The sequence below is a fragment of the Triturus cristatus genome, chromosome 9 (genome assembly GCF_964204655.1).
Source record: "Triturus cristatus chromosome 9, aTriCri1.1, whole genome shotgun sequence".
In the NCBI taxonomy this organism is placed as follows: domain Eukaryota; kingdom Metazoa; phylum Chordata; class Amphibia; order Caudata; family Salamandridae; genus Triturus; species Triturus cristatus.
The window spans coordinates 1,149,948,350-1,149,973,303 of NC_140592.1; the positions used below are offsets into that span (position 1 = coordinate 1,149,948,350).

The following is a 24,954-nucleotide window of genomic DNA, read 5'->3' on the forward strand; positions in this document are numbered from 1 at the left end:
ATAATGGATACCCCTACACCATCACTCAATTACTCTACTGCTGAACATTCTGGGACTTACAATAGTAATAGTTACCCCAGTAACATGAAACGCTTTTTCAAATGCAGTACCTAACTGCAGTCATATTAGTAATTGTTACCCCTGCACAATCGCATAATTTCGTTTACGATGCAGTGTGAATGTGTAAAAAATTAATATAATCCCTTTTACCATACAACACTTTTGCTAATGCTAAAAATATATTTTTAAAATAATAGAATTACAATTAAAAAACATTTACCTTCTCAATATTAAAGGTGAGTCGATTACGTTGAGGTGATGGAAAATTAGGTACACGAATTCTTGATTTTGGAAAAATAACAAGTTTCTGTTTTTGGAAAAGAAAGTAGTTGTTTTAAGTTGGTATATATTTTTAGTGATAAAAAATTAGAAACAGTACATTTTATAAGTTAATATAAAAATTTTAAAAACATATTTTGTATGGAAAGAAAACATAATTTACGCTAAAGCAAGGTGTTAAAATATATTAGTGACTTACTAGTAGTTGCAAACTAACAATGCTTTTCCAAACGAATTCAGTGCTCTCTCAGTGGAGGTCGCAGTGGAGGTGTCAGAGGGTCAGGTTTTGACGTCTGGTCTCTCTGGTAGTTGATAATCAACTGATTGCAAAATGGTGTCTTCCTGGTATTTATAATTTTTTGTCAGTGTCACCATTAATTTTTTTAAAAACTGCGTTCGTTGTGTTTTTTATTATACTTTATTTTACTGTGGAAAATGATAATTTAAAAAAGCATTTAAAAATGTATTGTTTTCATTCATTTGCTCCGTTTTGGCATCCATTTTGGAACATGTCTTTTGCTATTGTTTTCATAGAAAGTGTTGTAGGACAAGTTTTACAAGTGAGATGGATAAAATGGCGCCTATGTGTATGTGTCTTCTGTTTTACTCTGTTTGCTTATTTTCCGATATATTCATGATAAAAATGTGTATGAACTGTTGTTAAATTTTTCGTTCTTTGTGTAAAACTTTGAAATGTGTGAAAACGGAATTTTTGGGGGGAATCGGAGTATTAATTTTAATACTCGAGTATTAATTTTAATACTCGAGTATTAATTTGGTAATGCATTTGAGTAGATTTACGTACAGTTTATCTCCACATTTTAATACACTTCCCCACCCTAATTTCCCTGCGTCCCGTGCCAGATTTTATTGTACTTTTTAGTAAAAAAATATTTTTTTCGCGTTGTAATGGTATGCGTTGTAATGGTTTTCGTTGTAACAGCACTTTTAAGTATTTTAATAGGTTTAGCGTTGTAAAAGTATTCGTTGTAAAGTAAAGCGTTGTAGTAGTGTTTGCGTTGTAAAAAATGCGTTGTAATGGTAGGCGTTGTAATAGCATGCGTTGTAACGTCATACAGCCGTTGAAATGCATAAGGGACTATTTTACATCTGAAAAGTACTCTCAATCATCACAGTGTCTGCCCCATTCAATTCTTTGTCTTCTATATACATGCTATACAGAGAGCAGTACATGTTTCTAATTTATTCCAGCATTGTCAAAGCCAATAACTCAGGCTTCAATGTGCTAAACAGCATTTGTGCATGCAACATATTTAAATAGTACTTGTGAATGACTGTGTGTCTCCCCTCTGCAGAAACTACGAGCTTCAGACCCTTAGCTCCTTGCTATGCACTTAGATCTGTTTCAGCTGCTCTGCTTTTTGTCCCGAGATTCCAAAGAACTGGAATTGGAAGATGCAATTTTCCACTGATGGGCTGACCCTGGAAAATGCTCTTCCCATATTTCTTAGAAGCGTTTTCTCTCACTTGGCTTTTTGCTGTGCTTCTTAAAAACTTACCTCTTCCAGAATTGATTAGGGAAACAAGTTGTTATGCTTTAGACTAGGCCCTGAAAGTGGTCAGTGATGTGACCTCTTAAATTAATGTGTAGCATAAGAAAACAAGTTACTTACCTGTAACTACAGTTATCCAGTATTGGTATCTTTCATAGATTCTCGTGCCAGAATCATTCCGCCGTCGCCGAGATGGGAGTTCCACAGTAAAATACAAAAGTAGTGCCATAAGGAACGCGTTACTTACCTGTAACTGCGGTTATCCAGTATTGGTATCTTTCATAGATTCACATGCCCGAATCATTCCCCGTCGTCGGGATGGGAGTCCACGGTTCATAAATAAAGTAATGTCTCACTAGACATATAGAGTCATAGGCCAAAGGCCTCACCTTAGTAACATATCCACGTCCTTTTGTAAAAAAGGACCACACTTTGGAGAGTAGCCAATCCGCTATCACCACCCTCTAGAACCTTCCTGGAAGGAGCTCTAGTCCCTCAGATTTTCGTAAGCACAGTGCTAAGTAGTTGTATCACTGAGAGACCCAAGAGAGTCCTTCCAGGGGAGGTGGGTGGGTTGCATGTGAATCTTTGAAAGATACCAATACTGGATAACCTCAGTTACAGGTAAGTAACGCATTCCTTATCCAGTATTAGGGTATATTTCATAGATTCACATGCCTGAATCAGAATAGTAAGCAATGATAAGCACATTTTGAAAGGTACAGTATATATAAATTCACCAGATAACAACATATCAATGTGAAAAGGGAAAGTACCAAAAAGCAATGACATAGCAGAGGCATAAAACACAACAGAGAAACGTGCGTATAGAAGAAAGGATGGTGGGATGAAAGGAAGGGCTCACCTCTTATGAAATAGATGACGGAGCACCGCTTGACCCACTGCAGCGTCTTTCATGAGTTCCGTATCCAGGCAGTAATGCTTGGTAAATGTATGCGGCGTTTTCCATGTTGCCGCTCTGCAAATGTCCTCAATGGGCACACCTGCAAAAAGTGCTATTGAAGTAGAGATTGCCCTAGTGGAATGGGCTCGAACTGTGGAGAGCAGGGGCTGCCCCGCTTGCTGGTGACAAAAAGTAATAGCTGCGGAGATCCAGCGAGAGATACTTTGTTTAGTGAGTGGGAGACCTTTCCTAGGTCGACTGTAAGCCACAAAGAGTTGGTTGGATTTGCGAAATGTCTTTGTCTTGTCAATGTAGAATTTCCGGCAGCGTTTAAGGTCCAAAGAATGCAGAGTTTTTTCTGCCACTGTTTGAGGATTTGGAAAGAAGGAGCGCAACACAATAGGCTCATTGAGATGGAAGTTTGACGGAACCTTAGGGATAAACTTCGGATTCGTGCGAAGTATCACCCTGTCGTGTTTGAATTGAAGGAAAGGGTCTTGAATTGACAAAGCATGAAGTTCACTCACTCGCCTTGCTGAGGTAAGGGCTAGAAGGAGCGCTGTTTTGCAGGAGAGATACTTGAGATCCGCTCTGTGTATTTGCTCAAAAGGGTGTTTCATAAGTTGAGCCAGAACCGTGTTGAGTTGCCATGCAGGAGGTAAAGTCTTTACCGGAGGGAATGTTCTAAACAGGCCTTTAAGGAATTAATCAACCAATGAGACCACAGAGAAGGGCCTGCAGAGGATCTCCTGAAACGGGATATTGCTGTCAGATGGACTTTAGTGGAGGCATGAGCGAGACCAGATTTCGCCAGATGAAGAAGGTAAGGCAGTATTTGCTCTGGAGAGGATGAAAGAGGGTGTATTTCGTTTGACTTGCACCAGATACAGAACCTCTTCCATTTTAAGGAATATGTTTTGGTAGTACTATCTGCCCGAGCCAGAACTGCTCTACAGTCCGGAGGGATGTTTAGACCCTGGAACTCTCTGAACTCAGGAGCCAAGCTGATAGTCTGAGAGATGCTGGATCCGGATGCTGGACTTGTTGGTGGTTCATAGTGAGAAGAGAGGGAAACGGTTTCAACCGGAACGGCGGTTCCAGGGAGAGAAGGTGAAGCTCCGTGAACCAGTGTTGGCGTGGCCAAGCTGGAGCTATCAGGATGAGCGTGCAAGGTTCCGCTTTCAATTTCCTGAGCACCCTGGGAATCAGGGGAATTGGTGGAAAAGCGTATGCAAAGACATTGCACCATGCAATCGAAAACGCATTCCCTAGAGATCCCTTCTGGGGATGCCAGCTTGCGAAGTGTTGGCATTTGGCGTTCTGCTGGGTAGCGAAGAGGTCCAGAAGAGGGGTGCCCCATTTAGAGAATATGCGGTTGAGGGTCCGCTGATTCATCTCCCACTCGTGACATGCTGTCTGTTGTCTGCTCAAAGAGTCGGCCAGAATGTTGTGTGTTACTGGAACATACTCTGCTCGAAGAGAAATGTGAAGAACCAACCAGTTCCAGATTTTTTGCGACTCGTGAGAGAGTGTTAGAGAACGAGTCCCTCCCTGCTTGTTTAAATAGTGCATTGTCGTGGTATTGTCGGTCTGTACAAGCACTAGAGAATTTCTGTTTCGCGTTTGGAATGCCAAAGAGCGAGATACACTGCTCGTAGCTCCAGAAGATTTATGTGGAGTTTTCTTTCAGAAAGGGACCATTTGCCGCTGATATGGAGTTCTTGGAGGAAGGCTCCCCAACCTTGCAGGGACGCATCCGTTGTGATGGTATGTGGAGAAGCAAGAAAGGCAAGCCTTGAGAAAGGTTCTGAGGGCAAATCCACCACCGTAGAGCCTTTATCATCAGAGGGGTCACCTGGATGACATCGCCGAATGACCCCGTACATTGGACCAATTGAGCTGAAAGCGCTTCTTGAAAAGGTTGCATGTGAAGGCGACAGTGTGGAACTAGTAGAATACAGGAAGACATCATCCTGAGCAGGGATTTGAAAAGGTGCACCGTAAGAGTCTTTTTGGAGCGAATGCGAAGCGCCAAGGAAAGAAGTTTGTCTTTTCGCTCTTGTGAAGGAAATGCTTTCTTTTGGAGCGTGTTGGGAGTAGCACCCAGGAAAGTTATGCGCTGGGAAGGCTGAAGGACGGACTTGTCCTGATTGAGAGTAAGCCCCAAACAATCGAAAAGCCTTAGACAGGCGTCGGAAGATCTGGACGCGCCTTCTAGAGAGGGTGCTTTGACGAGCCAGTCGTCCAGATATGGAAAGATCTGATGGTGTTGTTGTCGGAGATATGCGGCCACCAGAGAAAGGCATTTTGTAAAAATGCGTGGTGCCAATTTGAGTCAGAACGGCAGGACACGAAATTGGTAATGCCTGCCCGCTACTGCGAATCTCAGAAATTTTTAGTGGTTGCGGTGGATCGGGTTGGGAAAATAGGCATCCTGAAGGTCTAAAGACAGCATGTAGTCCTCCGCATTGAGTAGCTGTAGTACTTCCTGGATGGTAACCATACGAAATGACTGTTTTTTCAAGAATTTGTTGAGATTTCTCAAGTCTAATATCGGTCTCCATTTCTTCTCCTTTTTGCGTATTAGGAAAAAACGGGAGTAAAATCCCTTCCCCCTTTGACATAGAGGAACTCTTTCTATAGCTCCCTTCTGGAGCATAAGTGAAAGTTCCAGGAGCAGAGCACGCAGATTTTTGTGAAGCATGGGGAGGGGTTTGGGGAGGAATTTGAATGAATTCTAGTGAATGTCCGAATTGAACCAGTTGCAGAACCCAACGGTCTGTTGTTATTTTCTTCCAGTTTTTTAGAAAGTGGGAAATTCTTCCTCCAACCTTGGAGGGCAGAGAGGAGTTGGAGACCGGTGGTAGTGGGAAGTCATTGTCGCCGAGCAGCGTCTTTCTGTCGACCTCCTTTGCCACGAAAGGAAGACTTAGTGTAGGTGGATTGCTGTTGACGTTGCTGGTATTGTGGCCGATAATGCTGAGTGGAAGAGAAGGAATATCGGTGCTGGTAATCACCTCTAGTAGATGTTTGACCTCTCCCTCTTGAGCCTCGAAAAGATGGGTTCTTGAATTGGAGGGTACCCAAAGCCCTAGCCATGTCGGTATCTTTTTTAATACCTTGCAGAGCTTCATCGATGTGTGTCCTAATAAGAAGCTGACCGTCGTATGGCATGTCTAAAACTTTCGTTTGTACCTCCGTTCGGAATGAAGTCGCCTTCAACCAACCCTGGCGCCATAGTACAGCTGCGCCCGCGAGTTGGCGAAATCCAGTAGAGGCGATATCCATCGCACAGCCTATAATCTCTGATGCAGACCGCTCGCCCTCCAGCAAGATTTTCTTTGCTTCCTCCTTTGAGTCTTCTGGCAAGGCCGCAAGGTATGGAGCAATATCTGCCCACATCTGCCTGTTATAACGTCCTAACAGTGCCAAGGAATTGGATGCGCGCACTGTGAATGCAGACATGGACGAGAAGCGTTTGCCAATATTGTCCAGCCGTCTACCCTCTTTGTCCGGAGGAACCATAAGCAGCGGTCCATAATAGTATTATCCCACCCATCTATAGACAAGTGCAGTATTGAGGACAACCCTCGGTCAGCAGAGCGGAAGGATTTTTTGATTTCCGCTGAGCAGCTTGTGTAATGACTGAGTCCGGTTTAGGATGGCCGGTCAGGCAAGCTGGAGCAGTATCTGGAACCCTATATTTCTTATCCAGACGAGGCAATACTGGAGGCACCGAGGAAGGGTTCTGCATGATCTTAACACCCTAATCCCATATGTAGTCTATAATAGGGATAGATCTAACAGATTTTTTAAAAGGCTCATTAAAATCGTAGAAGAAGCAATCCTGTTGGTGTGAGGACATAGGTATTTGAAAGCGCTGCGCCGCCCTTTCCACTATGTTGTGAAAGCCTCCAATGTCCTCAGGAGGCGAGTCAGCTGGGGCGGGCACGGGAGAAGCTGGACAGGGAAGTATGTAATCGTCCCACTTGTCACCAGTAGACTGGGAATCCTGAAGTTCCCCTTCTTCATGTTGATCCTCCTCCTCATCGTCTGTAGAAAGTGGAGGTGGTGATGTGACAGGCTCAGACAGTAAGCTTAACGGAGGAGGTCGCGGTCTTGGTGGTGGAGACACAACTGGAAGCGGAGACATTGCAGACGTGGGAAATCTCTGCTTATAGTCCGAAATGAGGAACTGCAGGTCAGAGACCAGAGATGCAGGCAAACAAACCATGGGAGGTGGAGGCAGATGGCATTCTTCAGGAGAAACCGCCTGATCATCCTGCCCTTGATCGTCATAGTCCGAACTGTCCTGATACTTAACGCTCAGTTGCGATGGGCTCGTCGCCGTTCTAAACATACTGCCATCATCAGAGTCTTCTTCCTCCAAAAGATGTGCTGGAGGCAAGAGGTGGACTCTACTAGGAGAGGTCAGGGCCGGCGTCAACGTACGTTTCGTGATTTTTAGATGCACATACATACTTTGTAGGTCAGAATCTGCTGTCGTCGACAGTCCCGTTGATGGTATAGTCGTCGGCAGAGAAGCGCCGACGGGTACCATAGTAGATTGAGGACCCGTCGTTAGAGCCATCGTCGACGGTGTCGTCGATGAAGGTTTCCTCGTCGACGATGATGTAGATGTCGACGGGACAGTCTTCGTCGACGGTGTCATCGGCGATCGCAGCGTCGACGGCAGTTTGGACGTCGACGATGTCTTTTTAATTTTTAGCGTCGACGAGACAGACCTACCGGCCCTCCACGATGGAGTTGTTGATAGTAAATGAGACGCGACAGAAGTTGCGACTGTCGTCGTCGACGAGGTCACATTCAACGCCGTAGATGGAGATTTCCTCGTTGTCGAAGCCACCATCGACGAGGCCGTCGTCGACGGGGTGGAAGAAGACTTTTTGAAGGCATGAAGAACTTCCTGAGGAGAAACCTTTGCTGGAAGAGTCTTAGGAAGGACCTCTGAAGACATTTTATGCGCCTTCTTTTGAGGTGGCTGCGACGAAGGGCCTGGAGAAGCCACCCTTGGTCTTTTCTGAGAGGACTATGAAGATATGGAAGAGCCCTCACTTTCCTCAGAAGACAGTATTGTGCCTTTGTCTTTAAGCCTCTGCAGCCAAATTAAGAGGCGTCCCTCACGATCTTTGAGGGTCTTGGAGGAAAAGGTACGACATACCTTACAATCCTTTGAAGAGTGATTCGGATAAAGGCAGTAGAGACAGTCTTTGTGTTGATCGTCCACAAAAAGGCCCTTCTTCAGAGTATCTGCCATGAAGAACTGAAGAACTTCACCCAGAAGTTGGAAATTTGAAGAAAGAAGCACTGGTAATCCAACAGCAAGGAATGCTGAGCAGAGCTCAGAGGAGACTCCCTTGGCACAACGTGCGGTAGAAAATCTGAGGGACTAGAGCTCCTTCCAGGAAGGTTCCAGAGGGTGGTGATAGCTGATTGGCTACTCTCCAAAGTTTGGTCCTTTTTTACAAAAGGACGTGGATATGTTACTAAGGTGAGGCCTTTGGCCTATTACTCTATATGTCTAGTGAGACATTACTTTATTTATGTACCGGGGACTCCCATCCCGACGACGGGGAATGATTCAGGAATGTGAATCTATGAAAGATACCCTAATACTGGATAAGTAATAAATAGGCTAACAAGGCCAAAGGCCATATCGTAGTAGCCTATCTATGTCCTTTTTCAAAAAAGACCAAAGGTTGGTTCCAGCCAATAAGCTGCCAGCACCCTCTAGAACACTCCCAGCAGAGGCAAGCTCTCCTCAGATTTTCCGAGCACAAGTGAGAAGTAAGTATACCCAAAATCAAAGAGAACTGACTCCACGGGGAGGACGGTGGATTGCTTGTGAATCTATGAAAGATACCAATACTGGATAACTGTAGTTACAGCTAAGTAACTTGTTTTCTTATCCAGTATTGGGGTATCTTTCATAGATTCACATGCCTGAATCAGAATAGCAAGCAGCACCCTAATTGTACTGTCGTTAGTCGAAGGTGGGAGACGGGTAAATTTCAAACTCCCAATAATTATCCACTACCTTTACACAATACATGTACTAAGGATTATACTCTATAGCAATGTTGAAAAAGATAACATCAATATAACCATTAATGTAATCATATAGATAAACATAGCTCATAAATCAGAGTAAGAAATCTCTTGTTAAATACATTTGTACAATCACTGCATGCACTTAAAATTAGACAAAGCAAACAACAAAAGAGTGTTCCTTATGAAACTTAAAGAAATCTGACCTTATTTAAAAAGATGACGCAACACAGCTTGTCCAACCGCTGCATCTTCCTTTTGCGCAGACTGGAGGCAGTAGTGTCTTGTGAACGTGTGGACATTCTTCCATGGTGCAGCACGGCATATCTTGTCCAATGTCACTCCAGCAAACAAAGCTGTAGACGCAACAACAGTTCTTGTTGAGTGAGCTTTAGCTCTCACTGTTAGAGGTTTATTTGCTTTTTCGTGGCAGAATTGTATCGCAGAGGCAACCCATCTGGCGATCGTTGCTTTCGTTACCGCGGCTCCAAGTTTCCCTTGACCGTAGGCCACCAGAAGTTGATCTGTTTTCCTTATCTCCTTTGTTTTGTGAAGATAACATTTTAAACATCTTTTGATGTCCAATGTATGTAGAGCCCGTTCGGCTGGGGGCAATGGATTTGGAAAGAAAGTTTGCAGTATTACCGGTTCATTTGGGTGAAATTGTGATGGCACTTTCGGAATAAATCTTGGATTAGTCCGAAGGGTTACGTAGTTTTCTGTAAATTGTAAGAAAGGTTATTTTATTGTAAACGCTTGCAATTCACTCACTCTTCTCGCCGAGGTGAGAGCCAGCAAAAGAGAAACCTTCCATGTAAGAAATTTAAGCTCTGCTTTATGGATGGTTCAAATGTCCGTCTCATCAATTGCGTTAGAACCATATTGAGCTTCCACTCTGGAGGAGGTGTGCACACTGGAGGAAAGGCACGGAAAAGACCCCTCATGAATTGCTTTATAAGAGTAGATGAACAGAGAGAAGGAGTGTGAGGAGATTTCCTATACCGGAAAATTGCTGCCAGATGAACCTTAACTGAAGAGAAAAAGAGACCTGACTTAGCTAGCGACAGTAAGTAAGGCAAAAGCTGCTCAGCAGGGGTTTGTACTGGATGAACTTTGTTCCTCTCGCACCAGCAATAGAATCTCTTCCACTTCAGATGATATGTCTTGATAGTGCTTTCAGCACGTGACTTGGCCAGTATTTCTCTACAGTCTTGTGAAATATTGAGATCCTTAAACTCTAGGAATTCAGGAGCCATGCGTGCAAATAAAGAGAATGTGGGTCCAGATGGATCACTTGTCCCTTGTTCCTTGATAACATCGTTGGTGATGGAAGAAGACAAATGGGTTTGTCCTGCGACAACAGAAGTAGTTCCAGAAACCAATACTGTCTTGGCCAACGTGGAGCAATCAAGATTAGGCGACAGTCTTCTGACTTCAGTTTGATTAGAACTCTGGGAATCAATGGGATGGGAGGAAAGGCGTAGGCATAAATCCCTGACCATCGCTTTAAAAGGGCATTCCCCCTTGACCCCGGTTGTGAGAACCTGCTAGCGTAAAACTCGCATTTTGTGTTCTCTTTCGTTGCAAACAGGTCCAGAGTTGGCTTCCCCCATTTGCTAAAGATCCTGTTCACTTGTGTCTGTTCTAGCTCCCACTCGTGGCAGCTGGACTGAAACCTGCTTGGTGAATCTGCCAGAGTATTGTGAAGACCTCGGACATGTTCGGCCTTCAAAGAGATTCCGTGGAACGTTGTCCAGTTCCATAATTCCTGGGCCTCTTGAGATAGCGTTATGGATTTTGTTCCCCCTTGTTTGTTTATGTAGTACATACTGGTCGTTTTGTCCGTACGGACCAGCACTGAGGAACTTCTTATCCTTGGAAGGAACACCTGTAGAGATAAGAAAATCGCCTTGCGTTCCAAGCTGTTGATGTGTTGCCTTTTCTGTATCAACGACCACTTCCCCAGGATTTGTAAATCCTAAAGATGACCTCCCCATCCCTCCATGGAGGCGTCTGTTATCAAAATGAAATCTGGGATATTTTGGAGAAAGGTTAAACCATGAGCAAGGTTTGCCGTCTGAGACCACCATTGAAGTGCCTCCACCATTCTTCTTTGTGATTCGAATTACATCTTCGAAAGATCCTACAGTCTGTTGCCACTGTTTCTTCAGTTCCTCCTGCAAAGGTCTCATCTTTAGCGTCGCTAAAGGTACTAAGTTTATCGCTGACGAGCACATCCCTCGCAGCAATTTGAATATTCTAACAGAAACTGACCTTCTTCTTGAAATGGACCTTGCCAGCCTTTGGAGTCGTGTCTGTCTCTCTTGAGACAAGAATGCTTTGCATTGGACGGTGTCCAGTGATGCTCCCATAAACGAAATTACTTGGGTTGGATGCAATTTAGATTTTTCCCTGTTTAAAGTGAGTCCCAATGTATTGTAAAGGTGGTGACAAGCTGCCGTTGTCTGATCGGCTTACTGCTTTGATGCGGCTTTGAGCAGCCAATCGTCGAGGTATGGAAAAACTTGACACCCCTGAGATCGCAAGGCTGCAGCTACTGGTGCTAGGCAGTTGGTGAAGATCCACAGTGCTGACTTTAAGCCGAACGGGAGCACCTTGAATTGATAGTGGGGACCAACCACTGTGAACCGTAGATATTTCCGGTGTTTCGGATGAATTGGGATATGAAAGTATGCGTCCTCCATATCGAGAGAAGTCATGAAATCTCCTTTGTTTAAGCATCCCAAAATATCGGAAAGAGTCACCATCCTGAACGTCTGTGTTTTTGAGAAACTTGTTGAGTTTTCTTAGGTCCAGAATTGGTCGCCATTCTCCTGACTTCTTTTTTATTAGGAAGAAACAAGAAAGAATCCTCTTCCTTTCTGATTGGATTGCACTTCCTCTATAGCTTCCTTGAGGAGCATGATCAAGACTTCCTTTCGTAGTAGTGAAGATGAGTGGAAGTGGTACCCCTGGGCGGAGTAAAAAGTGGTTTTTGAATCAATTCTAGGGTGTGACCCTTGGTGACTACGTCCAACACCCAGCGGTCTGAAATGATCTTGCGCCACCGCTGTGCGAAAGTAGACATTTTTGCGCCCACGGATAGAGAGGGAAAATTGCCTGGTACCCTGCTGTACTCTTTGCTTTCTGCTAGATTCACGTTCCTGTTGAGGTGTTCGCTTGCGAGCTCCCTGGCGAGAGAAACCAGCTGTTGAAGATTGGCGGTACGCTGGTGGGTTGTAAGATTGACGATATTGGGATTGATACTGGTATTGTTGATTTCTTTGATAACCTCCCTTATAGGTGGTGAATCCTCGCCCTTTGGCGCCTCTAAATGGTACTCTTCTATACTGTGAAGACCCTAATGACTTTGCAGTATCTGTATCGTTCTTTATAGCCAGAAGAGCGTCATCAATATGCTTACCGAAAAGCGACTCTCCATCATATGCCATGTCTAGGACTTTTATGTGAACCTCAGGTCTTAAGGTAGTGGCCTTCAGCCACCCCTGGCGTCGAAGCACTGCAGCTCCTGCCAACTGCCTAAAACGTGTATTTGCTATGTCCAAGGCGCAATCAATAGTCTCAGAGACACCCCTTTCACCTTCCAATAAAATCTTTCTAGCATCCTGCTTGTTTTCTTCCGTTATGAGGTCTATCAACCCGCCATATCAGACCACATTTGACGGTCATAACGGCCAATAATGACTAAGGCATTTGCTGCTTGAATTGATGCTGCTGCCATTGCCGAGAATTTCTTCCCCATGGGCTCCATCCTACGTCCCTCTCGGTCCGGAGGAATAGTAATTGGTGTTGCCGGATTCTTTGACCGTCTCTGTGCAGCCTGGGATATAACAGAATCTGGCCTTGGATGACCAACAAGGCAAGATGGACTATCTTCAGGAGCTTTATATTTCTTTTCAACACGGGGCAGCACCGCTGGTAAAGATGCTGGCGTCTTCATGATCTTCACACCCTCCTGCCAAATATAGTCGATGATCGGAATCGATCGTGGAATCCTTCTTGTGTCCTCTTTATAATCATGTAGAAAACAATCTGTCTGTTTCACTGTGATAGGTAAGTGAAACCTATTGGCTGCCCTCTGCATTAAATTATGAAACCCCCAGATGTCCTCTGGGGGAGAATCCGAAGGCAGGTGTGGAGGCGGTGAAGGCATCCGAATTACATAATCATCCCAAGGATCCGGAAAAACAGATAGATCCGGTAAATCTCCTTTTTCCACTTCTTCTTCCGAAGAGGAAGTATTGTGAACTTCCGGGTCAGCTGTAACTGGATTTGTAGCATTCACTGGTGTACTGGGTATTTAAGGCTCTGGTAGTGTCACTGGTACCTCCTGTAAAACCGGACCTTGTGGTGTAATTTGTTGAGGAGGGAATCTCTGTCGATAATCTGCCAACATAGCCTGCAGATCCTGACTCAGCGACAGAGGTAGATGAGCCATCTCTCTATAGCGTGCTTCCTGTCGATGATTAAACTGATAAGCATGACAAGGAGCCATGTATTGCTCCTGATAATAATGCACCTCATGATAATCTTCCACATCATCATCATCATCTTGGCATTTCACATGTAGCTCTGATTGACTATGAGCTACTCCATATAGACCATCCTCATCGTCCTCTTCATCATCATCATCATCCTCCTCAATATTGCCCTCCAAAAGTTGAGATGGAAGCAAAGGTGACACCTTGCTATAGTCTTGTAAAGGAGGAGAAAGAAAAGCCTTTGAAACAGTCATGGTATGAGAAATCCTCGTCGACGGTCCAGAAATCACTACTTGAATTAATTCCCGTAGGCGACAAAACTGTCATAGATGGTGTAGCAATAGACAACTGAGATGATGTAGTCGATGGTGTCGCCGCGAACGGTGTTGTCGTTGTCGATGTCTTTGCCGTTGTCGGCGGCGGAGTCTTCGTCGTCGATGGTTCTTTCATCTCGATCTCTTTTCTGATGTTTTCTTCGTCGATGATTTGACGGGTGAAACTAATGGAGGTCTCATCACAATAGAGATCTTAGTCGACGAAATATGGGACTGAATCGCCGTTGTCGTGATGGTTGCCGTCCACGATGGCGTCGACGGACTCACACATTGACAATGACAGAGAAAACTTCTTCCTCCTTTTTTTGATAGAGAGAAATCGTTGTCGACACAGATTTCTTTACATGTTTTCTACTCACAGAGTCAGTAGAAGACGATCTTGGACGTTCTTTTTCTTTTTTGACAGGCGTAGAGGTGACAGAGATGTCTCTGAGGAGTGTTTGGAGCTCCTCTCTTTACTCACAGGTTTCTCTTGGGAAGAATTGAGATGTTTCCTTCCCTCACCTGAAGATCTTCCCTGTGATCTAGCCCTCTTATGAGAAGTTGAAGGCAATCCTTCTTCCTCATCTGCAGAGCCAGCCTTTTTGTTTGTGGATTGAAGCCACAAGAGCAATCTTCCCTCTCTGTCCTTGAGGGTCTTATTAGAAAAGGTGCGACAGATTTTACAGTCCTTCACCTCATGCCTTGGAAAAAGGCAATAAATACAATCTTTATGTACATCATCTACATGGACCCTCTTCTTCCCACAGGTCTTGCAAGGGCGGAAGAGGCCTTTCTTATCTGACATTTTCTTCAGAAGAGTTGAATAGAAGTAAAAAACTGAGTAGCACTCAGGGAGACTCCCTTCCACACGGTGAATATCTGAGGAGAACTTGCCTCTGCTGGGAGCGTTCTAGAGGGTGCTGGCAGCTTATTAACTGGAACCAACTGGTCCTTTTTTGAAAAAGGACATAGATAGGCTACTAAGATATGGCCTTTGACCTTGTTAGCCCATTTATTACGTATGGCACTACTTTTGTATTTTACCACGGGACTCCCATCTCAGCGATGGGGAATGATTCAGGCATGGGAGTCTATGAAAGATATCCCAAAACATGATAACATAACACACCTGAGCATGACCATCTACCAGCTGAAAGAGAGGTCGCAGTGAGCCTTGCTTGCAAATGGGGCCAGTAAGCTGTAGCACAGAATTTTTTTTAAAATGATTCTCCTCCCATGGAGGACTTAAAGACCTAACTTTTTAAGCAGGTATTTGATGCTCATTCTTAACATTAACTCCTCCTTTTGTTGCTACTCTAGTTTACTATAGCACCAAGTGACCGGAGGGTATATGTGCACTTTATAAGTACCTATTAACATTAACTTATCTCACTGGAAACTCCATACATCATTAATGGCAATTATAATCAATGAACTGCTGATGAATGTGGGTTTATCAGTGTCTAATGTGAGCCAGTGGTTGCAGGTGGGACCCACCTAAACGCATTTTTGGCTACCAGCACTTATTTTTTCTGAACAGATTTTGGCCCAAAGCAAAAGAGAAACACACAGAAGGGGCCAAGAAGGAGAACGATGGAAAAACAGTGACAAAAAAAGCAGGGATGAAAAAAGAACACAAAAGAGTGGAATAGAGGAGCAGTGACGGCTGGCATGGATCGGGGTAGTGAGGCTGGGTGCAGAGGGAAGAGGGTAAAAATAAAGAAAATAACACTTACCTACTCGCCACGTCTCTCCTCATCGTCCCTCTGCTCTGGCCGGAACAGGATGCACCCAGGCTCCCCTAAGCCAATCACAACAGTGGAGCGTTGTGATTGGTCTGAGCGCCGTGGTTTGGCCTAGGCATGTTTTCCACCCAGGCTGTAGTGCAGCCTGGGTGTAGAACATGCAAAGTGTGCATGACTGTTTGGCCGGCCCGAGACGGCCTGCCAAACATTCAGTGCACACCACTCCTCCCCTGCTCCTCTGTCAGCAGAGCAGACCGCAAAGCTGCCTCAGCAGGAAAAAATAAAATGATTATAACATTGAGTTATTATCATTTTATTTTTCCTTTATTTACACTGCTGAAAGGCAGAGGGGCGACGCTCCTCTGCCTTAGCAGAGGAGCCACCACTGCTGTCTGGAGATGGATGAAAGAGGCATGGGATGGATTCAAGACTAGACAGCTTTGGTATTTTGCACCCATGACATTTGACAGTGCCAGCCACAGCCTTCTGAGCAAAACTTTGGGCCCTGGCACATATTCTTTTACAAATTTAGCACTGGCTGGTAAATCCATACAGAAAGCCTTTTAGACAATCAATGGGAGAAGTTGGCTGACCTTTAACCACTCTCTCTGTATAGAATGTAATAGCTGTAAAGTACAGCAATAAAAGATACCTAAGAAATGTAATTCCTCCCAAAATAGCTCCTCAAGGTCAGAGTCACAAGGTCACAATGTAGATCTCATTGTCATTCAAATAATCCTCCTACCAATGATATTACGTAAATGCGATCATCTGAAATCATTCATCTAACGATGGAAAACAAATTTATAGTTGTTTGCCAACTGAATTCACCAATGAATGAGCATGACCATCGGTTTCCTATGTCTTTGTCCACCCCTGAGGGCACCACTTCCCAACAGCAAGCAGGAAACTTTGAGCAATTTTCCAGAAGACTTCTAATCCTCAGGTCTACAAGACAAATAGACACACAACACAGACTTATTTTTATGAGCCTCACCTGACACCCATTTTACAGTCCATGACACATGGTTCGTCGAAATTAGTGAGCAGGTCATCGAGTTGAATGTAACTTTCACCATCGCGCTCGACCACACCGTGGCAGGTGGGCACACAGCTACCAAGGGTGTCCTTCATGAGCAGCTCAAAGCATTGCTTCTCGTTTTCCGAGAGGCGCTTCAGAATTGTGCCACAAGCGGCTGCCTTAAAGCTCCCTGGAAAGAAAACACAGTGATGTGGTATTAGTCAGGGATGGTTAGCCACCATGACATTTAATTGAATCCACAACTCCATACAATGGTTTGAGTTGACTTGCAGTCTCCAATAGTTATTTCCTTTTATTCACGGACAAAAGAGACTCATTTTCAGTCATTGAGATTGGGCTACAATACGATGAGGTTGGAGGTGAATAACAAAGTGCCTTTCGCTGCACAGCAATACCCTTGTTTGTTGCATTTTAGAAATGTTTTCGTCTGTTTGAGCTAGTAACAAAACTTTTTTGTTAAATTATGCACGAGATGAAGAATTATTTGGCAAATGTAGCAAATCGATAATTATGTGAGAAATTCTGCAGCCACAGAATTGCAGAATTTCAGTGGGCCTGAGCGTGATTTGGGGTGCATTCATATTTACTGATCTTTTTCTATTTATTTTATGGCCTTTTATAGAACACAACCACGGGAAACAGTTGGAACACCGCTGCCTCAGCCAGGTGTTTTAATACGAAATTACGTGGTAAAAGCATGCTTGGTAAAGCAATATGTGGTTAAGATGCATTCGTGGTTTAGGCTGCATGGTAGAGGCACGCATGGTTCACCCTGCGTGCCTCTATCATACAACCCACAGCTACCCACAAAGAGGCATTGAGAGGAGTAAATATTTTGAATAGTTAATTTACGGCTCTTCGGAAGAAATCAATATGCAGTTCGCCATCTCGCTGTGCTATGTATTTAGAGGCAACATCTAATTTTGAGTCAGTTTACTTTATACGTTGGTTAATTTGTAAAAAAATAAATGAGTGCCGGAGCTCTCATCAGGAGGCAGCTTGCACCAGCCTATTTCTCTTTTCAGCACCGCTGAAAACAGAAGCAACTGCTAACCATGTAAGTGGGGTGAGAATGTGGTGTAATAGCCAGAGCTGCACACTTCGGAGCTGGGTAACCAGGTTCGCGTCTTTGCATCGGCTCAACATCCTGTGATTCAATCTAGGCGAATCACTTAATCTCCCTGTAAATTATTGTGTCATTAACTGGTGCTCATGATAAGCGTGGGTGTTGATGACTAAGTGCCGGTGCTCACTGGAAACCACTAGCTCCAATTAAGCACTGCTTAATCATTACAGCATTAAACATAAATGAGTAATCTCGTGGTGAATAATTTCTGGGTTCCTATTCTTTTCTGCTTTTTAGGTCTCGCCTGAGCCAGCGCATGCACTGCTCTGGCGAGACTTTTAGTATTCGGGTTTCAGGAAATGCTACCACACGCTTGTGCTTGTGGCCTAGAGCTTTCTGTTGCGCGCGCTTATGAGCAGAGGCGCCATCTGGCTTTCCTCTCTCGTAATGGTTCATTCTCCCTTACAGCACGCGATCACTTTCGCGGCCGTGTCGCTCTGACGAGTAATACATTTTATTTAATTGCAGCTCCTTTTTGCATTTCCCTCTGTCCCTGTTATTCTTAAATTTAGCGCGATCACTTTCACGGCCGCGCGGCCGTGTCGCTCTGAGGAATAATACATTTTATTTAATTGCAGCTCCTTTTCGCATTTCCCTCTGTCCCTGTTATTCTTAAATTAAGCGTGATCACATTCACGGCACTGCTCTAAACATCGTTTCTTGCTTTTAAAACGTGGCCCATATGCGCAACTGCATTGACGCCACAGTTGCCTCTCCTAACACTGATACTGTTATTTACAAGGAGTAAACCACAAACATTTCGTCACCCTTATGATTGCAGTGCCATGACGTGCTCGCTCAGCATAGGCAGCCTAGTCTACAACTTACACACTTTTTCGTGCTTAAACAAACATTTCTAGATTTTTATTAAGAAAGAAAGAGATCGCGTGCATTTTGGAATTGTGCACTATTTGCCCAAAGACAGCCTCGTCCACAAGTAATACAATTTTTTAATTGCAGCTCCTTTTCGCTTTTCCCTCTGTCCCTGTTATTCTTAAATTAAGCATTTACTTAAGGTGCAGATAACTCTGCTTATTTTTTTTACAAATTACTGTTTTTGACTTTCTTATTGCACATCTTATTTTCGGTCTTTGCTTTTCACTGCTACAAACATCCTTTCTTGCTTTTCAAACTTCACCCATATGTGCAGCTGCATTGGCACCACATTTGCCTCTCCTAACGCTGATACTGATTATTTTTTATTTTTTTTTATTTATAATTTTCCAAAAAGAAAAAACAATCAGACAAAAGACAGTACAAAATATCCCCCTTCCTTCTCTCAACAAATATATTTAAAAAAAACAAAAAAACAACAGAGGCACAGAAAAAAAAGAAGAAGAAAAAAAAAACCACATCCGTGCACACTTTCCATTCCTAGGTTACATAATCGTGTTGGAATAACGCATCATCTTCTAAACAACATACTGGCCACGCCCCCCTACACCTTTACTCAGCATCAGATGCCTTATTTAAGAGAAACAATCGCAATGGTTCCCAAATGTCTCTTGGTCATGAGAGTGTCGGTAACTCCTCCGCATACGTTTCCAATTTTTCCCTACAGTAGGCCAAATCTCTTAAACCAGTGTTCCACTTTCGGCCTGAACCTCCCCCCTCCTACGTAATCGCCACCCTGCGCGCCACCATCAACAGAGCTATTCGGACAAATTTCCCTTTCACTTCCCTAATATTCGGCACACAGCACAACAGATAGACAAGCGGACTGCATTGGATCTCCACAGCCCCCATGGTCATCACAGTTTTTACCATCACTTCCCAGAACTCATGCACCTTTCCACATCCCCAAGCTAGATGTAAAAAATCTGCATTCGCCTGCCCGCAACGTACACAGCAATCAGATTCGCGCAGTCCAAACCTATGCAGGCGTGCGAAAGTGTAATACACCTGATGTATGAATTTAAAATGTATAATTCGTAGATTCCCATTCATGCTAAGAGTCCCCGTCAATCCACACACAAAATTGCCAATCCTTTTCCACAATCGGCTCGGATAGTCAGGCATTCCGGGCCCGATTCACAGAACTAACTTAGGACAAAATCCTAAACTTACTATCATTTTGGTATTCACAGAAGGCACTTACTCATTTTGGTATTCACAGAAGAAACGTACTCACTTCGGTATTCACAGAAGTTAGGAGTCCTAACTTCAGGACTTCTAAATGCCTTCTGTGGATACCAAAAGTCTTAAAATTAGGATTTTTCTCAGTTTAGGAGTCCTAAAGTTAGGACTCCTGACTTTACTACTACTAAACTGAGAAAAATCCTAATTTTAAGGCTTTCGGTATTCAAAGAAGGCATTTAGGAGCCCTAAAGTTAGGAGTCCTAACTTTACTACTACTAAATTGAGAAAAATCCTAATTTTAAGACTTTCGGTATTCACAGAAGGCATTTAGGAGTCCTAAAGTTAGGAGTCCTAACTATACTACTACTAAACTGAGAAAAATCCTAATTTTAAGGCTTTCGATATTCACAGAAGGCATTTAGGAGTCCTAAAGTTAGGAGTCCTAACTTTACTACTACTAAATTGAGATAAATCCTAATTTAAAGACTTTCGGTATTCACAGAAGGCATTTAGGAGTCCTAAAGTTAGGAGTCCTAACTATACTACTACTAAACTGAGAAAAATCCTAATTTTAAGACTTTCGGTATTCACAGAAGGCATTTAGGAGTCCTAAAGTTTGAACTCCTAACTTCTGTGAATACCGAAATGAGTAAGTGCCTTCTGTGAATACCAAAATGAGTAAGTGCCTTCTGTGAATACCAAAATGGTAGTAAGTTTAGGATTTTGTCTTAAGTTAGTTCTGTGAATCGGACCCTCCATCTTTCCCTACTGCTATCTGGCGCACGTATACTTTCAATTTTTATCATCTTATATAGCCTGGATATCAAGTTTTTATTAGTGGGAGTGGTAAGAGCGAACTGCAAAGATAACAGTGTGGGTGGTTCCTGTGGGTAAGTGGTGTAATGCACCCTAGCCGCATGCTGCAGTCAGTGCATGAAAATAAATGAAGGGCAAACCCAATATACCCTTGAGGGCTTGGGCAGATAAATTGTACAGGTAAAAGTGCCAACAAGGGATTTTGTTTGAAACAAACTACTTGGTTATATATTTCAAAAGATTTGATTGGTAGGTGTATTTAGATAGATTAACACCAGAAAGAAGTCAATCAACTGAACTAATCATCGAATATAGAAAAACACACACGGGGATTCTTATTTGTGAATTAAACACAAGTCTTTTTATATGTCAATCGAAAATAAAAAGGAGTACAGGTGAACCATTGATTTGAGCAATACTTCATGAAAAAGGGGTAAATCAGATCCACAATTCATCGAAATGACATCTATTCCATTTTGGTTTGAACAGAGACCAATCTCATTGTTGAGAAAATAATCAACTGTGCATAACAAATAATCTGAAAACAGATGATATAGTCGACGTTTCGGTCTTCGGTGATGTCAATCCGTCAGACCATCTTCAGGACAATTATTGCATAACAAAGACTCTCTAAATTTTAGAAATTTCACGAAACTTGTTTAAAATCGTGGTCTAGACATTTCTAGTTGATGCGGGTAGTCTTCGTGATTTCTGACAGCAAAATAGTCTAAGCGCGAGGGAGTCCTTCCTCGTATGATTTCACAAATGCCTTCTGCAAAAGTCGGAACACGCGGGGGTCCATCCAAGTCCGGGGAGCCTGCAGTCAGTGCATAGCAAATCAAAATAACAGGGACTGATTACTATTGAATTGTAAATTGTCCGGCGTGACAAACAACCCATCTGAATATACATCCTGCATCCTACGGAAGCCCACCTCATGAAGCAAGCGCAACGACGGCAGCTCATGAGTTACTGATAGCGCGGCGTGATATTCTATGTACATGGCTGGCGCATATAATGGCAGCTTTTGTGCCAAATGCCCTATCGCATGCCAAGCAGCTATAGTTAGGTCCACTGCGTTTATTTCATTTCTCAGGGTTCCGGGCACGCGGTGAGTAAGTACGCTGTGCAACGGTACCGGAGCAGCATCTCCCTCCTCTACCGCAACATGCGGGGTAAACGCATGCGGTCTCTGCCAATAATATACATATTGAGCCTGGGCACTCAGGTAGTAAGCATAAAAATCTGGCGCACCAAACCCTCCCCTGTCGTATCCATTGGTGAGAGTCGACCATTTAACGCGAGCGTTTTTGCCGCCCCAGACTAACCGCAGCAGGATCTTACGGACACTATGGAAAAACCCCATCGTTAGGGCCACCGGAATGTTTATAAAGAGGTATAGGAACCGCGGCAAGACCACCATCTTAATAAGTGCAATGCGGTCCGCCAGTGACAGCGGCAGCAAAATCCATATATCTACTTGCTTCTCCACTCTAGTATATGCCCTCCCATAGTTTTCTCTGATCACTGTATTCGGATCCCTGTGGATCCAGATTCCAAGATACTTAACCGGATCCGAAGACCATACTAGCGGGAACTCATTACATACATTTCTGGCTGCACGGTAGACTCTGTCAACGGAATGATAATGGATTTGTCCCAGTTCACACAGAAACCCGATAGGCGACCAAATCTAACGTATTCCCGAAGCAGCTGTGACAGATACCTGGAAGGCTCACGTACGAACAGCACCATATCATCCGCATAAAGCGAAATGGCTACTGGGCGAAAGTTAAAATTAAGAGCTGTCTCCCTATGCCTCTGCTGAACTACACACGCCAAAGGTTCCAATATGATTGCTAATAGTAGTGGAGATAACGGACACCCCTGACGTGTCCCCCTCTCTATGTTAAAAGGTTCAGAGGTCAGCCCTCCAGCACGCACCCTAGCAGTCAAATAAAGGTGGGAATCCCATCTGCCGTAATATAAATAGCATATAGGTCCATTCCACCGAGTCGAAAGCCTTGGCCGCATCTAATAACACAGTCGCAGCGGACATGCTCGGCTCGAGTACATGAAACATAGAGAAAATAGTACGGAGATTATGCGATGTGGATCTCTCAGGTATAAAACCGGATTGATCAGGCAGCACCAAGCACGACATCAGAGGTTGTAACCTGATCGCTACTATTTTACCATCTATATTTATTAGAGACAGCGGGCGATAGGAGTCACATCTGTCCAGTGGCTTATCTTTTTTAAGCAGAGTTATTAATAATGCCTGTCGCAGCGTCGGCGGTAGGTTCCCTGACTCGTGCGCCTCAGCGTACATCTCCAACAGGTATGGGACAAGTAGGTCTGCATATTTCTTGTAAAATTCCACCGTGAGGCCATCCGGCCCGGGTGCTTTGCCATTAGATAATGCCGAGATTGCAGCCTTAACTTCCTGCTCGTCTATAGGCATATCTACGCTCCAGTTCCCGCAAGGTGTCCTCAGTATTTTGTAGTTGCGTCCGTATGTCCCTCAATATACCTGCCGCCGTTCCAATACACACCCCTCTGATCGTAACCTTAAAAGCCTCCCATAGCGTTGAAGCCTCGTCTACCGTGCCCTTGTTGATTTCAAAGTATTGTACAATAGCCTCCCTCACTGTGGTCTCGTATATTGGGTCAAGTAGTGCCTCGGATCGTAACCGCCACGTGAAGGGGCGATGCAGGGCAGTCGGCATTTCTAAATCTAACTGCACGGGATTGTGATCTGACAACGTGCGTGATAAATTCACTACCTCTCGTACCCAGTCCATGGCTTCCTCTCCCAGCAGCCAGTAGTCTAGACGCGACCAGCTATTGTGCGAAGGTGTCGCATGTGTCCCTTCTTTCGACAAGGGGTTCCTCACTCGCCACACATCACTCAACCCAAATTCCTCCATGGCGCAGTTCACACTTCTAGCGATCTTCGGGGTGCGATGAGAAATGGGATTGGACTTATCCATATCAGGATTTAAATATGTATTCAAGTCACCGCCCCACAATAAGGTAGCCTCTGGCCACTCTCTCAGCACTCCATACATTTGTGAATAACAGGCAGGGTCGTCCGAGATGGGTCCATACATGTTGATTATTGTGACCAGTGAACCTCCCAGCCTGCCCTGCACCATAGCACACCTACCCTCCTCATCCCTATATGTACGTGTTGACTGAAAAGCTACCCCTCTTTTAACCAGAATCATGGTACCTTTTGCGTATGATGAAAATGATGCCGCTAACTTAAAGCCCGCCCATCTCCCCGCAATACCCCGTTCTGTGTTTTTGGTCAAATGTGTCTTCTGCAATAGGGCTATATGTACTGAATGGCGGTTCAAATAGGCTAGCACCTGTCTCACTTTTTTGGGTGAATTAAGGCCTCTAACATTCCAGGTCAACATACGAAATCTCTCACCAATCACAACCTAGAGCAGTTCCCATCCCATCTAGTATTGATTTAGTCGGCCCAGGGGGGGCGCCGCCTGCAACCCATTCAGCTACGCCATCAAATTCTTCTTTACGCATTCCAGTCAAATTCAGTGTCATAGATGTGTATAAAAAACAAAACACAGACCCCTCCCTAGCCACCCCCCTCCCTCCACCCACTCCAACCTCCCAATTAGGCCGAGACCAAACCCTACCCCCTGCCCACACATCATCCCCAATAACCATCCAACACAACGTTTGGGAAACACCCGCTAGGAGGAGAGGACCGGCAACGATTACGCGCACCAAGGTACGGTCGCCAGACTCTACTTATGTGTCCCATCCATGCTCACTAACGAAAGCATGATACCTGCAGTCAATACACTGCACAGCGCCATTCGGCCATAACCGCATGAAACATAAAATATATGTCTAGGAGGGTAGCAGCCGCCCACCACACATTCAGCGAGCAAAATCAAATCAGCCATCCCTTGCTAACATCCCCAACAGGGAAATAAAATGAAATCAGCCCGCCCACATCCAACAGGTCACATATAACATTGCCAACATTACTCCGTTTCCTCAAGGCCTGATGTCCCTTCGGCGCCTCCCAGCGCACTCTGCCGAGACCTAGATTTACAAATGTGTTTTGTTAACTTCAGAGCCGACTTTGCGTCCGTGAAAAAATGTGCCTTCTCCTCATGAGTTATCTTTAGTTTGGCCGGGTATAGCATTGCATATGGCACTGAAGCGGCCTGCAGTAGTTTCTTTGCTGGCACAAACTCCCTTCTGGCCATCTGTACCGATGGGGTGTAGTCTGGAAAAAAGGACAGCGTGTCTCCTTTATAAGAGACCAGGGCCCTAGCTCTGGCCTCCCTCAGGATAGCGTCCCTGTCAGCATAATTTAGGAGGCGCGCAATAATCGGGCGAGGCGGCACGCCAGGTTTAGGTCTGGGCCCTAGTGACCGATGCGTCCTCTCTACTATCATCACCGTTGACAGCACCGAGCCAAACAGGTCATGCAGTAACCCATCTATAAATGACTCCATTC

The 24,954-nt window shown here is 44.4% G+C and overlaps 1 protein-coding gene across 2 annotated transcripts in view; it reads right to left on the reverse strand.

Moving 5' to 3' along the window:
* The window catches only part of ITPKA (inositol-trisphosphate 3-kinase A), a 605,052-nt gene that overhangs the window by 220,458 nt on the left and 359,640 nt on the right, over window positions 1–24,954 (reverse strand). For both annotated transcript variants that reach the window (XM_085627107.1, XM_085627108.1), the window contains exon 3: window positions 16,388–16,601. In XM_085627107.1, coding sequence (XP_085483233.1) covers window positions 16,388–16,601 — 214 coding nt within the window. The remainder of the gene's footprint in view (window positions 1–16,387; window positions 16,602–24,954) is intronic.